This window comes from Colossoma macropomum, unplaced genomic scaffold (genome assembly GCF_904425465.1).
Source record: "Colossoma macropomum unplaced genomic scaffold, Colossoma_macropomum, whole genome shotgun sequence".
Taxonomy (NCBI): Eukaryota; Metazoa; Chordata; class Actinopteri; order Characiformes; family Serrasalmidae; genus Colossoma; species Colossoma macropomum.
Window position 1 is genome coordinate 426766 of NW_023495967.1, and position 14952 is coordinate 441717.

A 14952-nucleotide genomic window follows, 5' to 3' on the forward strand; every position below is an offset into this window, starting at 1 on the left:
TAATCTATCATAAAACAAAGTCTTAGGGATCGGGCAGTGTTTTTGTAATCACTTCATGTAATAACTGTCTGAGTTTTTAGAGGCATTAAACTCTTCAGATGTCTGGTTCCTATCACCACCACTGTGAACAATTCTGACTGTTAATTTCTCTACAAGGCAGCATTTCACACCAAGCCACTCATAATGACTTGGTTACATCTTAAAGATTTCATTATGCAGGGCTTTTGAAAAATTGATGGAATTCACCTGTTCTGTTTGAATGCTGTATCATCTGCTTATTCAAACTATATAGCAGACACCACATACACACTAGTGAACACACACACTAGGGGGCAGTGAGCACACTTGCCCTATCCGCAGCGCCCAGGGAGCAGTCAGGAGTTAGGTGCCTTGCTCACGGGCACTTCAGTCACGTACTGTTGGCTCATGGGATCGAACCGGCGACCTTCCGGTCACAAGGCTAGTTCCTTAACAGCCCATGACTGCCCCCTGCAAGTGGATTATCATATTTCTAACCCCCTCCGAAATATTGCCTGAAAAATGAATATCTTGTCCTTAATGGTCAATTTGACTGGAAATGAAATTAATGGATTTTGCACAGTACTGTAGATTCTTATAGTATCAGTAAATACATCTTTTTAAGGGATAGTTTCTATTAGATGTCCATTTCTGCATGTACGGTGAATGCATCTTAAGTGAATGCTTCAAGGAAGTTCTCAGGTATCATTACACCACTTGTTCTAAGTCAGGGGTCACTGATCTTATACAGGTTTTCATTCCCTTTGAGCAGAACACCTGATTACACTTTAATCAGTTAATCAGGTTTCAGTCTTTAGACAATTGATGAGGTATATGTGTCCCTGCTTGGTTGGAATGAAAACCTGCAGGCATGCCGGCTCTCTGCGGGTAAGACTGATGAACCCTGTTCTAATGATTCAGATTTTACACAACCTCTCAAGAATACACTGCACCGCTTTACAGTTTTACACTTAAAATTTTAATTTTTAATAATTATTTTTAGTAATCTTGACTTCACATTTTGGCCTGTATTTATAAACCTTCTCAGAGCAGGAGTGCCGATCTAATATCAGATTCCTCTCTTATTTACTGTACTCTTCTGAGAAGAACAGATTCCTGCTTTGAGAAGCCTTATGAGAGTCTTAAAAAGTCCAATCAGTACAACAGATATGGCCACGCTGCACCAGTCATAACAAATAACAAAACTCAATAATACTTACTAAGCTGTGTCAAACATTCAAAGAAAATAAAAAAGGAAATAAGAAATGTCATTTTTTTTAAAGAAAGAAGCATAAAATCAAACATATGTATGCATACGCTTTCAGTCTCGGAAGTATTAAATACATAATATAAATAAAACAGACAATAACAGAACAATGCAATTACACTCTTAAAAACAAAGGTACCAAACAGGGTTCTTTGCCATAGAACACTTTTTGTTGAAGGATGCTCTGGCCAAAATGCAATATGTAATCATCACTACATCTATTGTAAACATGTCTATTTGCCTCCTACAGTGGTGCTGCATAGTTTCTATAGAGAGATTTTCCAGTTTAAAGACTAGGAAAACACCCTTCTGATGATGCATCTTGAAAGCACTTTGGGCCAAATACTTGAATTTTTTTAAGGTTCCACATCAGTGGCTATGCTAGCTTTCAAGATTTCTTTATCGCAGTGATACAAAATCGTATATATAATATATATAATTTTATATCGTAGATACAAAATTGTGTATTCTTTTAAACTAGTCAGGCTGATAGATCCAATGCTGAGCTGCAGAAAACTGCATCACACAATAAATTACATATTAAATGTTAGTTTTAGTCTGGAATGCCCCCTTAATCCTGATCTTGGGCAGCACTGCGCAGGAGGAACTTCAAGAACCACTGTTGATACCCTGAACAACTTTTCAATGCACGGTTCTTCAAAGAACCGTTTTTTGTAAATACGATGTGTGAATGTGAAGAACTTTTTAACTTTGAAAAATCTCCATAATGCAGCGCAGTGGTGCCCAAAATCCTAGTAATCTACTAGGACCAGTGTTGGGAACTTCTGACGTAAAATATTTATTGTTGTCCAAACCAAGAACCATATCAAAACTAAGAAACTAAGCTTCAAAAACAGCCTGTTTTAAATTCATTATTTCTGTGATGTCACAAGAACCAACTTACAAATGTCCACTTCTTCAGATATCAGTTTAGCCCCTCCTATTCACATGGAAATCCTAAGGAGTGTTTAAGTTCTGAGAGCTTTTGGTTTAGGCACAATACAGGGTGGCCAATCAATGCAGAGCTCATTTCCATTTACACTATATGGCCAAAAGTATGTGGACACCTGACCATCACTAATTGGCCATAGAAACCCATTTCATGAAGATCCTGTGGACCCCAAGAATGTGTGATTTTTATGCGCTATGCTGTTCAGTTGATCTGTTGCTTCATGGCTGAAAGAAAATGAACAATTGCAATTATCTACCAGGGCAGAAATTTCACTGACTAACTTGTGGCGAAAGTGGCATCCTATGACAGTGCCATGTTTAACGTCACTGAGCTCTTCAGTATGACCCATTCTACTGCCAGTGTTTGCCTGTAGAGGTCGCATGGCTATATGCTGCTTGAAGCACAGTGATGAAAACAACTTGTTTAATTCTAAGGTATAAAGAAAGGTTGGAAAATGGCCATGTAAAAATGAATTATGACCATTTTTGGTACATAAAACCACACAACTGTTACGAGGGAGACAAAATAAAATACAAAAGATGTAGGATATGGGCCATTTCAAATGTTCTTGGGAATGATGACCAAGAAGAACCACTTTTGCTTCCTTTAAGAACCTTTAAAGTGTCTTTCCTCAGAGAAATGATTGTAAATGAAGAACCTACAAAGGAGCTTCACATAATGTAAAACCTCTGTACCGGTTAAAGGTGTTTCTAGAAGTGCACATCCAGGCAACCACTGAGGAACCTTTATTTTTAAGAGTGTAAGTAAAAGAGATGACATGAAGTCCTTGCTCCTGCCAGTTAAATGATAAAGCTTCTGTTTCTAATGAAAACGTTTATCAACATTCATAGTAAGGGTGGTGAATGATTTCAGACCTGACTGCATTCAGCCCCAAATCTTCTATGATAAGTAGAGGATTTTGGAGGTTTAAGAAAATATAGATCACAGTCTGATTAGATATAATAACTGCTTTCAGGATTTCTCTCAGGGTGTGTCTCTCTCACCCTCTCTCTCTCTCTCTTCTCCTGTCTGTTCTCTCTCTCTGATGCAGGGCTACTCCTTTATTCAGGAGTATATGTTTTATTCTCCCAGGAGAAAGGGTACTCTGGCACCTGGTTGAAGTGACCCATGAGGAAGATGGCCACCGTTCCAATGGAGAAGAGCAAGATTGCCGCCCAGAAGCAAACTTTATCAATCATCTTCCCAATCAGGACCCAACTCTCCATCTCCTGAGAGGGTGAGAAAGAGAGAGAAAAGACAAAGCAAGTTAAGACATCTCAAATATCGAATTATGCAGAAATGTTGAAAAAACGGGTGGAATTTCCCTTTAACATCAGCTTTGCACTGTTTATTATTAAACTGGCATTGCCCATCATCCTGAGGAAGTTTGGGCCCTGCAAAGACCCAAACACACACACACACACACACACACACACACACACACACACACACACTTACAGATCCGATGTCATTCTGTTGTCTGGTGCTCTCTGCGATGAAGTTACAGGCATCCACGCACTCTTTAATCTCTGGTGCTGCCTTAGCCAGACTCTTATACAGAGTAGCAGTACTGCTCACATCTATAGCGTCCACTAGAGGGAGCCACACGCACACAGAACAACACAGAATGTTAGCGCATTATAGGTAAACATTAGTCCCTGTGATGTTGTCTGTTCGCATCAGCACAATATGTATGAGCTATGTTGTATCATAAACGGACTGATTGTTGTCTAATTATGCATCACTTATGCATGTGCACAGAATTATTTTGGCTCACCTCTTTTACAAAGCACAACTTTAAATGGATCAGCTTTGTTCCTTGGATGGAAAAGCCATTTTCATTACTAACTTTCTCATTATTGTTTGAAATTTTAGCACTGTTGATAATGAGTAATGATCCTGATACTGTAAATCTGTAAAATTACACATAGCTCTGCTAATTATTATGACATATGGTATTTTACTGATAATAATAACAACAGTAACAGCCATTAAAATGAACACAAATAATCAGGTTTGTGAATAGACCTTATGCTTATGTAAATTAACCACAGTGCTAAAATACAGTTAATGCATTTTTTTTTACATGCATTTAACCTTTTTTGAAGAATCGGTATTAACCATTAAATTTTACAGTATTTTGTTGGTGACTTTTTCTTACAGTTATTGTGTTACAGTTAGGGGGCCAAGCACTGATACGTCAGTTAGTACAAATTCATTTAGTCAAATCAACTTGCTTGATTCATTGATCACACACTACTGACAGACACAAATAGGCCTGATCAGGTTGTTCCTCTGGATGCTCAACTTTTGAAGTTATCAGCTTTGGAAAATAATTGGGGAGTAATGAGTGTTTTAGTGAATTTCGGACAAAGTCATCTGAATGCACAAACCAGGAGTAACAAAATGCACGGTTACCTGTAGTCGTAAGTTGTTGCACCATAAGTTTACAGCTGACAGAATCCTGAATTGCTAACCAGTGAAAATTAGAGATGGCACGATACAACATTTTCTTCCTGACGCTGATATTGATATTGAAACTTTTAATATTGTCCGATGCTGATTCTGATTCAATAATATTTCCTTAATAAAATAAATAGGAACAAATACATAGCCATCAACATAGCATCAGATAACATCATAATGTGTTTGTGCTATTTCAGGCTAGATTTGTTACAGAATCGGATCAGATTAGTTCATTTTTTCCTCCGATATCCAATACATCATCTTCTGCTGCTCTAACTGAAGGTGTAAGAAAGGTCTTAGTGATTGTGTACCAAAGGATCGTGTGAGTCCGTGTCTCTCTCTCTGTTTGTCGAACATCATCTCACTCCGCGGCTGCTTCAGGACGTACTCCTCAGCCCGCTGCATCAGACCGAAGGAGCTGCGCCTCCTTTCCCTAACTCCCTCTATCCCACTCTCCTCCTCACCGTCATCCACCAGAGGGGCCATGCCCAGGAAGCGAGGGACCACCTCTAGGAAAATCTGAAAGAGAAAGAGAGGGGGGAGGAATAAGAATCAAAGCCTTAGATCACTATCAGTTACACTTACTGCCTAGTTTATTAGAAACCTCTACCTTGAAGTTCCACTTTGCTGGTGTAAATTGTCAATTGTACAATGTCCATAAATTATCTTTAGAAAAAGGCCTATGACTGTCCTGACTGTTCTGAAAGAGGCACTCTGGCCTAAAAGAATTTTTTTCTGTCACTACTCTCTTGTAAACATGTCTATTAGCCTCTTACAATAGTGCTGCAATAGTGTCTAGAGTGTTCAAAAACTTGGAAACCCCCCTTCTGCTGAAGGTGAAGGTGAGGTATTTTGAAGGTGGGGGGAACTAAAAGTGACCTTAGGTGGATACATGAGGACAACTGTTTGGAAACCACCCGCCATCCCCCCCCCACCCCCCGCCCCTCCTCACACTGGCTAATGCGAAAGGAAGCCAATATTTCTGCCGTGTGGGGAATTATTTGCGTAATGCATGCTGGGTATTGCAGTGAGAGAACATTGATATGCTGATGAATTAATAAAACAGTGAATTTAGTAGTTTCCATCTTCCAGCTTTACATCAGTGATCACTTTCTGACCACAGGGCCGCTTTCAGCTGGATATGTTTGGGTGGTGGACCACCAACCTAGCAGTGCCACTGATGTAAAAACTCCAACAGGTAAATGATAAATTGTGCAGATGGGCTACGGTCTATCAGTGTACACCTATAAGTGAACAATTACTTTATGTACTCCTTTCAATGTACATAAAAAGGCCAATGAGTGTTTGTACAAGGTGGGAGATTCTAACAAAGTGGTTGGTGAGTGTATATCTCCAATCCTGGCCCTTCCTGCAGAGTTTAGTTCCAACCTGTATCTGAAAAAGTGCCCCGCCCCTTATTTAACTCTAATACATCTGATCCAGGCAATCAGGGACTTGGGAAGAGGTTAATTAGCTGGAGCAGGTGTGGCAAATTGCGTTTGGAACTAGGCTCTGTAGGCAGGTAGCTCTCCAGGACCAGGGTTGGAGACCAGTGGTGTATATAGTCCAGTGAATCTGGACACTGAGTTTTCAAAATTCCTTCTTAAACCAATTGCTAAGATGTAAACCAAGGCATTAAGAGTGGTTTGATGTCAAATGCAAAATCAACAGAATTCTTGTTTAACAGGAACAACTGGGAGTTTTCACTACAATACATAACATTTCAACACACACTGAGACGTACGTGTTTGATGGTGCGAGACATGGTGTGTGTGCTGGGGCTGCGGAGGGAGAAGTTGAGGACGATGATGCAGTTGGTGACGATGAGTGTGGTCACAGACATGACGAAGATCAGGTACCTGGGACAGAGGGTTCCACCAGAGAGGGCTTTTAGTGAAGCAGTATCGCTACATGCCATACCTGTAGCGTATAGTCAACTAACACAGAATTCAGCCCGCTGGCTTCTGTGATGAGAATGTATTGGGTAAACTGGTTTTCTGATCTTTCCTAAATACAGAGAGACACATTAAAGTTTCTGTCTATGGTGATCAACCATACACTACATGTGTAGCAGACAGAAATGAGGTTGAAAAACATTGAGGTATTTCTTGAAATGAAAACACGCATCCACACACTGACATATATATATATATATATATATATATACACATGTGGACACTCACTTGCCGATGAGAGGGACTGAGAGAGAGGTCTCTGGAATCTTCTGAGAGACAAGAATGAGGAAGACAGTCTGAGCCAGGAGAACTGAGATAGACACAGTCAGCTTCTGCCCTCCAGCTACGAAAGAGAGAGAGAACAAACACGGAAAAGCAAAATGATGTTGCTACTCTACAACTGCACAGGTTTCAAATCATTTGTAGGAATAAAATTAATATCTAGAATGAAGGTGAGAATAAAACCAAAGTGTTTGTCATTTAATAACTTTGTATCATTTCCAAAACAAACTTTTTGAAATATTGAATAAGACATCTAAAATCCTTTCCCATGTGTAGTTTAAAGTAGTTCAATCTACACATAAATGACTATTAAATAAAACCAACAACAGTTATTCATATGAAATGATTCCAAACTTCTAACAAGATCTAACAGGATGTGACTGTAAAGATGTGCTGACCCTGGGCAGGCAGGAAGTAGGCCAGGACAACCAGTGAGGAGATGAGGGAGCAGGGCAGGATGATGTTGATGATGTAGAAGAGAGGTTTCCTCTGGATGATGAGGTTGAAATAAACCTCCTGGTACTCCAGATCGTCTGGAGAGTAGCGCGGGTTGGTCAGTTTGCGTGCTGGTCGATGCTTGATGGCCCACTCTCCGTTCTCTGCAGAGACAGGTGGTTGGCTCAGTGCCAGGAGGGACAGTTGCTGTTGTTGTTGGTCATTTTTTGTGGTTCAGCAGGAGTGAAAAATGCATCAATTCATCATATATATACTATATGGACAAAAGTATTGGGACACACCTCTTAGTTATTGAATGCCACAGGTGTATAAAATTAAGCACCTAGCCATGCAGTCTGCCTTTACAGACATTTGTGAAGAAATGGGTTGTTCTAAAGAGCTTAGTGAATTCAAGCGTAATAGGATATCATTGCTGCAACAAGTCAGTTAGCGAAATTTCTTCCCTCCTACATATTCCACATCAACTGTGAGTAGTATCATTAAAAAGTGGAAGCCTTAAGGAACAACAGTAACTCAGCCGCAAAGTGTCAGACCAGGTTACAGAGCAGGTCGCTGAGTGCTGAGGTGTATAGTGCATAAAAGTCGCCAACGCTCTGCTGACTCAATAACTGCAGAGTTCCAAACCTCCTCTGGCTTTAATATCAGCACAAAAACTGCACACTGGGAGCTTCATGGCATGGGTTTCCATGGCTGAGCAGCTGCATCCAAGCCTTATATCACCAAGCACAATGCCAAACGTTGGATGGAGTGGTGTAAAGCAGACCGCAACTGGACTTTATGCTTCAACATACCAAGACATTTTGGACAATTGTTCACTTCCAACTTTGTGGGAACAGTTTGACTGAGCCCCAGTGCACAAAGCAACGTCCATAACGGCATGGCTGGGTGAGTTTGGTGTGGAAGAATTTGACTGACCCACACAGAGCCCTGACCTCAACCCCATCAAACACTTTTGGGATGAATTAGAATGGAGGTTGTGAGCCAGGCCCTCTCGTCCATTTGTGAGGTCAGTGTCTGACCTTACAAATGCTCTTCAGGGATGAATGGACAAAATTTCCCACAGACACTCCAAAATCTAGTAGAAAGCTTCTCAGAAGAGTGGAAGCTGTTATAGCTGCAAAGGGGGCCCAACTCCATATTGATACCTATGGATTTAGAATGGGATGTCATGAAAGCTCCTGTAGGTGTAATATGTACGTGTCCCAATACTTTTGTCCACAAGTTTGTGAGGTCTACTGCTTCTTGACTAAGCTATTGTTGCTCCTGGGTGTTTCCATTTCAAAATGCAATAATAGCACTTACAGTTGACAGGGGCAGATTTAGCAGGACAGAAATTTCACAGTCTGACTTGTGGCAGAGGTGGCATCTCATGTCTCTGATATATATGTAAAATTTAGAAATGAGAAAATTTCAAATTGGTTAACTTAAAGTCTGATGCATGTTAATGTTGTCTTTATTCCACTCCTTTATAAACAGTTTCTCCAGTTTGTCTATTACTAATTTTTAAAAAAATAATTCTGGACCAAAACAATCAAACCATGGTGAATTTGATATTTAATGATGCACTGAATCATTTTCTCAATAATCGTAATTTAACTGAATCACTGTGAGCTGAGCTGCTGGTGTTCAGGTTTTGTTCTGATAGTGTGTTGTACATCTGAGTGTGTGTTACCAGTGAAGGCCTCTGGGTCGATGTCCACCCATTCAATGGGTTTCTGAGTCTCTGCATCGATAGCCAAGATCATGTCGATTTCATTGGCGCTGTATGTCTGAGACCTACCACACAGAGCCAAAGGAGAAATTATAAGTAGGTGTACATTATGTACACTGTCAGCCTAGCATTTGTTATGATTACTACAAGTTGCCTTTGCATTGAATTGAAACATACATTCCCTGGCCTCTTTATTGGAAACCCCTCCCTTGTGGGTCTACCTTGCTGGTGCACAGTTAGAGACTGTGGCCCTGTTGATGCCCAGTTTGCGTTAGTCACCCTGTAGCCGGGTCATTCCCAAAGTCAGTCCTGGTGACCCGAAGCTCTCCGTGTTTTTTGTACTGTCCCTCTAACACACCTGACCCAGCGCATTAGGAGTTTATTAATTTATGATAATTTATGAGTTGAGTCAGGTGCGCTAGATGAGAGAAAGCACAAAAGAAATATGCATAGTGTGGAGTTCTCAGGACTGGGACTGGGAACCCCTTCTTAGATTTTCATCAGTGGTCAATGTCTGACCACAGAGCCACTCTTGGCTGGATATTACTGAGTGGTGGACCACTCCCTACTGCACAAGGGTTTCTAATAGAGTGAGCAGTGAGTAAACACATAATTTAGGTTTCTAATTTAGAGGCCATTTAATGGAGGTACAAGACAGGTGTTTCTAATAAAGTGGCCAGTAAATGGAAGTATGAGGTAAGTGTTTCTAATAAAGCGGCCAGTGAGTGGAAGCACGATGTAGGTGTTTCTAATAAAGTGGCCACTGAGTGGAAATGCAAAGATTTTGTTTCTAACAATGTGGCCAGTGAGTGGAAGCACAAGGTAGGGGATGTGCCTTGCAGAATATCAGGATAGCAGTTTTTTAACCCTTGTTCTCCAGTCAGCCTACCTGAAGACCAGTGTGCAGTTTTGCCAGTCGAAGGGAAAATAGGTGATTTCAATGGCACAGGTACTGCGATAGATAGCTGGCGGCAACCAGTACATAGAGCCATCACTGTAGATCAGCACGTTAGCGTAATATGCTACATCAAATTTACCGTCAATGCTGCAGAGAGGGAGAAAGAGATTGAGAAGGCAACATTAGAGTGGTGAGAAACTTTACTGCTTATACTGAGCACTTCTTATTCGGTTATTAATATTAGGGCTTCTTATCCACTAACTACTGTGGACTGTGGAAAGGGGGGCACCAGAACTGAGGCCCAAACTGTTGTTTCGTAAGATGAGTAAACAACTTTCCAAACAGCTTTCATTGTACAAAATATATAACTATCTCACATATATATTGTTGCTTCTGCTTACAATTGATTTTGTTTAATTTCTCTGAATGAATTAAAAAACTAATTAATTAATTTTTCACTAAATGCCATAATTCTTTAGTATCTGCTTTAAGCTACTCCCAGTCTACAATAAATCATTTAACTACTATGAATTTATAAGTAACTGCTTTGAATCATTCAGTACCTACTATAAATTATTTAGTGTCTACTATAAATGACTCACAAATGAATTCTTTAGTAACTACTAACCTATATTGAGATATGGTAATGAATCATTCAGTAACTGCCAGGAATTATTCAATAACTACAATGGATTCTTCAGTAACTGCTATTAAATATTTGCTATCTACTACAAATTACTCACAATCTACTATGAAGTTTTTAGTTACTACTTTGAATCACTAAGTCACCATGAATTATTCAGTTACTACGATGAATCATCAGTAACTTGTATAGATTTTAAGGAGCTACTTTGACTTTTTGAGTAACTACTATGAATGATTCAGTCACTAAAACATTTCAGAATATGAAACTGATGTGCAGGAACATGTGTACATGAGTGTGGAACTGTCTTGGCCTGAGTCCACAGAGTTTGTTTTCTCAACGAGATCAATAAGAGGGACATGAGGGGGCAGAATAGAAGTGAAGGACAACGAAAGGAGAGAGAGAGTGGGAGAGAGGGGAACATCCTTCTGCAGGGTCTCACTTGTTCTCCAGCACTATGTCCGGCAACCACACAGTGTTGTACGGCACACGGATTATGCCGATGCCGTGGTACTCGGAGGTGTTCCACGCCAGGCGATAATCGTGCCATTGCTGGAGCCAGAAGAGGTACAGAGGCAAAGATCAGCAGGGAATGAGAGTCAGGAGAGAGAGAGGGAAGAAGAGGGAGACGAATGAGTATCAGATAAAAGAAGAAAAGTGGTTGAGAATGAAAGAGAGGAGACTGCAATGATAGCAAACAGAGAAAGAGAACCAGAGACAGACTGCAGAGAGGAAAACACTGCCATGCTGAAGAGGAAAGAAAGGAAAGACCAGAGCGGACTTGAGGATCAATCAGCGTGCAGCTTGCAGCAGAAACGTCAGACTGTGACTGTGACAGAGGATCACTCTTGACATCCAGTCTTGTGCAAAAGTTTTGGCGCCCCATTAAAATTACGAATTTCACATATTCTCTACAGAGAACACACTTCGGCACATTTTAACACACAATTACTGTTTATTTGCTGAATGGAACATACTGGAAAACAAAAAAAAAAAACATAAAATGTGCCCTGTGCCAAAGTAATGGCACATTTAAAATTTTATTTTATTTTGACCAATTTGTTAAACTCAGTCAATACATAGAAATTGGGCACCAAATTTCTTGTTCATTATGTGTATGTTACGCAAGTGTGTTCTCTGTAGAGAATGTTCAGAGATAAAATCAACATAAAGTCAACATAATGTAATGTGAATAAGAATGTTTAAACTTTTGTATGATAAACAAATATGAACCATTGTTTATTAAAATAGAAAATTAACTTCTTTAAATAATAATAATAATAATAATAATAATAATAAGAAGAAGAAGAAGAAGAAGAAGAAGAAGAATTTTGCTCAAACATTTTGCTAAAACACTTAACTAAGCTAGGGGTTAGGGGGTTAGGGGAAAGGGACCAGGCTGACAAATCAGCTGTTTACTCACAATTTCAATCCACACATTGGTGGTCAGCGTCTCCTCCTTCTCATTCTGTCAACAATCAGGATTTACTTATTAATGCAGCAAATTAAATAATAATCACAATAAACAATACATATGAAGTCTTATTACTAAGATCTCTTTGTATTAAGTTCTGTCTGTGGTCATATCAATACTGCATGACATTCTAGCGCAGGATGTACACTTCTGGATTTATTACTGTAGCTGTGAAGTGCAGAGTGTTGGTCAGGAGGCCGTTACCAGGGAGATGAGGTTGGTCAGGGTCAGTTTGACCTGGACCTCCACTTTATCGTCAGGGTGTCTCACCGGGCGAATGTTCTTATTGTAGTTTTTAAACTTGTCCGCTATCAGCTGGGTCTCCTCATTTGCACTGACTGAGTGAGAGAGACAGAGAGAGAGAGAGAGAGAGAGAGAGAGTAGTCATTGATGTGAAAATAAATTATTGTCCCAGTTGTAGAAAAAAAACTATAAAAAACTATTTATTTACTAATTTATTTACTCCTGATGATAGGGCCAATGCTTAGACACACGGGATCCCCAGCTGTATTCTATTGTGCCAATGTTGAAAATACTGAAAAAATATGTGTATTATTAAGAGTTTTGAGAAGGATGTTGATAGACACTGTTTATCCCACCACAAAACACAAAGCAGAGAGAAAGAAAGGGGGAGGAAAAAGAGGCAGAAAGAGAGAGAGAAAGTAAGAGAGACAGAATAAGAGAGAAAGAAAGAGAAAAAGAGGGAAAAGAAAATAAAATCAAGAGAGCAAAAGACAGAGAGAAGAAAAAGAGAGATAATCAGAATAAGAGAGAAGAAGAAAGAGGAGTGAGCGAGAGTAGAGAGAGAGAAGAGAGAGACAGCATAAGGGAGAGAGATACTGCAGACTTACTATTCAGTAGCTACTATGCAACTAATGAGTAAGTTCTGTAGTTCTGAGAGGGAGGAGCTGAAGTGTGGACTCCCATTCAGACGCTTAGAGTTTAAATGGTTAAACCACCACCGAACAACAGGACTCCAAATGTAGTCCCACCAAAAAAGCACACTTACCTCTTCCTGCAGTGACCACGAGCACAGCCACCACTAAGCACGTCCAAACTGACCACACTGACAGGGCTGCCATCTCTGGGCCCCGATGTTTCTCTGAGCGGGGCTTCGTAAGGAAAAGCCAGGGCAGTTATTTGCCTTCCCCTTTCTCTCCAGCTGTCGCTGCGTCCGGCTCGGGTTACATTGTTACCCAGCGTAGCTCTTAAAGACCCCCTGAGTCACACCCCCACCCATTACCATCCACTCAGTCTGGAACACGGGCACAGACTGTGGGTCATTTTTTTCATTCATGTTAATCTAAGATGCTGGCTGATTCTCAAACTTCTTGCTCCCTACATAATGCACTACATAGGGCACACCTAAAGAGCGGACTATGTGTCCAACAGGGTGCTATTTGGGATCTGGATGCTATTAATAGGCCAAAAATGTGCTGACAGGTCAAGTTGAAAACTTTTCAGCACAACATGGCCATGCATAAGATAATTATGATAATACACCATTGGCAATGGTAAAACAAGCGTATAGTAGCGTATTTAAAGCAGTATTAATGTGTAACAGCAGTGATAAGAGCTGTTGGCATCAGAATTCCTCTAGAGAGAGCAAGTTGTGGGAGCAAGTTGGACAGGTGGAGTTGTGTTATTTGTTTCCCCACTCGTTTTCTGGCAAGCCACACCCCCATTGCTGGGATTGTCGCACGATGTTCAGCCTCCTGTGCTAAGACTGGCTAGGATTGTTCACTCTAGGACTGGCTGAACTGGTAGCCACTCCTAGAGCAGGAGGCAGGTCAGGTCTGAAAATGGGTGGGGAAAAAACAACGCAGTTAATTCCCTTCCACCCTGTTATGATATAAATAACCAGCAGTGTGAGTGTCCTGGCCGAGCAAACTGATCTGGAGCAGCACGAGAGAACAGGGTCAGTGCCAGGGGAGAAGTGTTTGTGTGTGTGTGTGTGAGTGTGTGTGTATGTGTGTGTGCGTGTATGTCTGTGTGGTGGTGGGGGCGTTTGGGGGGTGTAGAATTATAGGCTTGGTCATGTTAAGGCCAGCATGGCGACAGCAGCACAGCATGATGATTTGTGACAGACACATGCACAGCAGTGAGCTTGTCTCTTATTGTCTCTTATATCAGACAGATTTGAATGTTTTTATGCTTTAGATGAATGTCACTTCTGAAAAATTGGGGAGCCTAAGAGACATCCTACTTGGGGGGGGCACCCATTCCAGTCCTGATGTTTTTATATATATGTTGCTGCTGTCGGAAGAAAACCTTGTATCTCCATTTTTGTTGTTTTTCAGTTTTTGACATAATTTGAAAAAAACCTGTTGCCGCTTACGTTGTGTGTACATTTCATGAAGCATGAACCAAATGAAACGGCCTAAAATGACTTGTAAAAAATATATATATATATATATGTGTGTGTGTGTGTGTGTACATATACAAAACAATTACTTTTTTCCAAGTCATTTTGGGTCATTTATTTATATATTTATCATGTAATTTGCACACAATATGAAAGGCAACAGGCATTTTCAAATTATGTAAAAAACTGAAAAAACGACAAAAATGGAGATACAAGGTTTTGTCCTGACAGCAGAGCTATATATAAAACACAACAACAATAAATGACACTTGTGGGGCCCCGTGGGCTCAGGGGCCAAAAATGGTAAAATGTAACATGGATTTTTTTTATGCAGCTAAATCTTCTTATATTCTCATAGCAATGTGATCTGTCACCTCCATAACAGTTTTTTTTTGCATAGTCTAAACATTCAAAAGCAAAATCAGATTATCTGAGTGTGTGATTACCAAAGTAATGGCTTGAGTG

At 40.3% G+C, this 14952-nt stretch overlaps 1 protein-coding gene across 1 annotated transcript; it reads right to left on the minus strand.

Annotated features, from left to right (window-relative positions):
• Positions 1–1960: 1960 nt before the first annotated feature.
• Positions 1961–13566, minus strand: chrne (cholinergic receptor, nicotinic, epsilon). The gene is made up of 12 exons (XM_036564387.1): positions 13132–13566; positions 12327–12460; positions 12072–12116; positions 11091–11200; positions 9997–10152; positions 9069–9172; positions 7339–7539; positions 6887–7001; positions 6448–6562; positions 5015–5222; positions 3696–3829; positions 1961–3466 (listed from the first exon to the last, which is right to left on the minus strand). The coding sequence occupies exons 1-12, from the start codon at positions 13202–13204 to the stop codon at positions 3299–3301; spliced, it is 1563 nt and encodes a 520-aa protein (XP_036420280.1). The 5' UTR covers positions 13205–13566; the 3' UTR covers positions 1961–3298.
• Positions 13567–14952: the final 1386 nt, after the last annotated feature.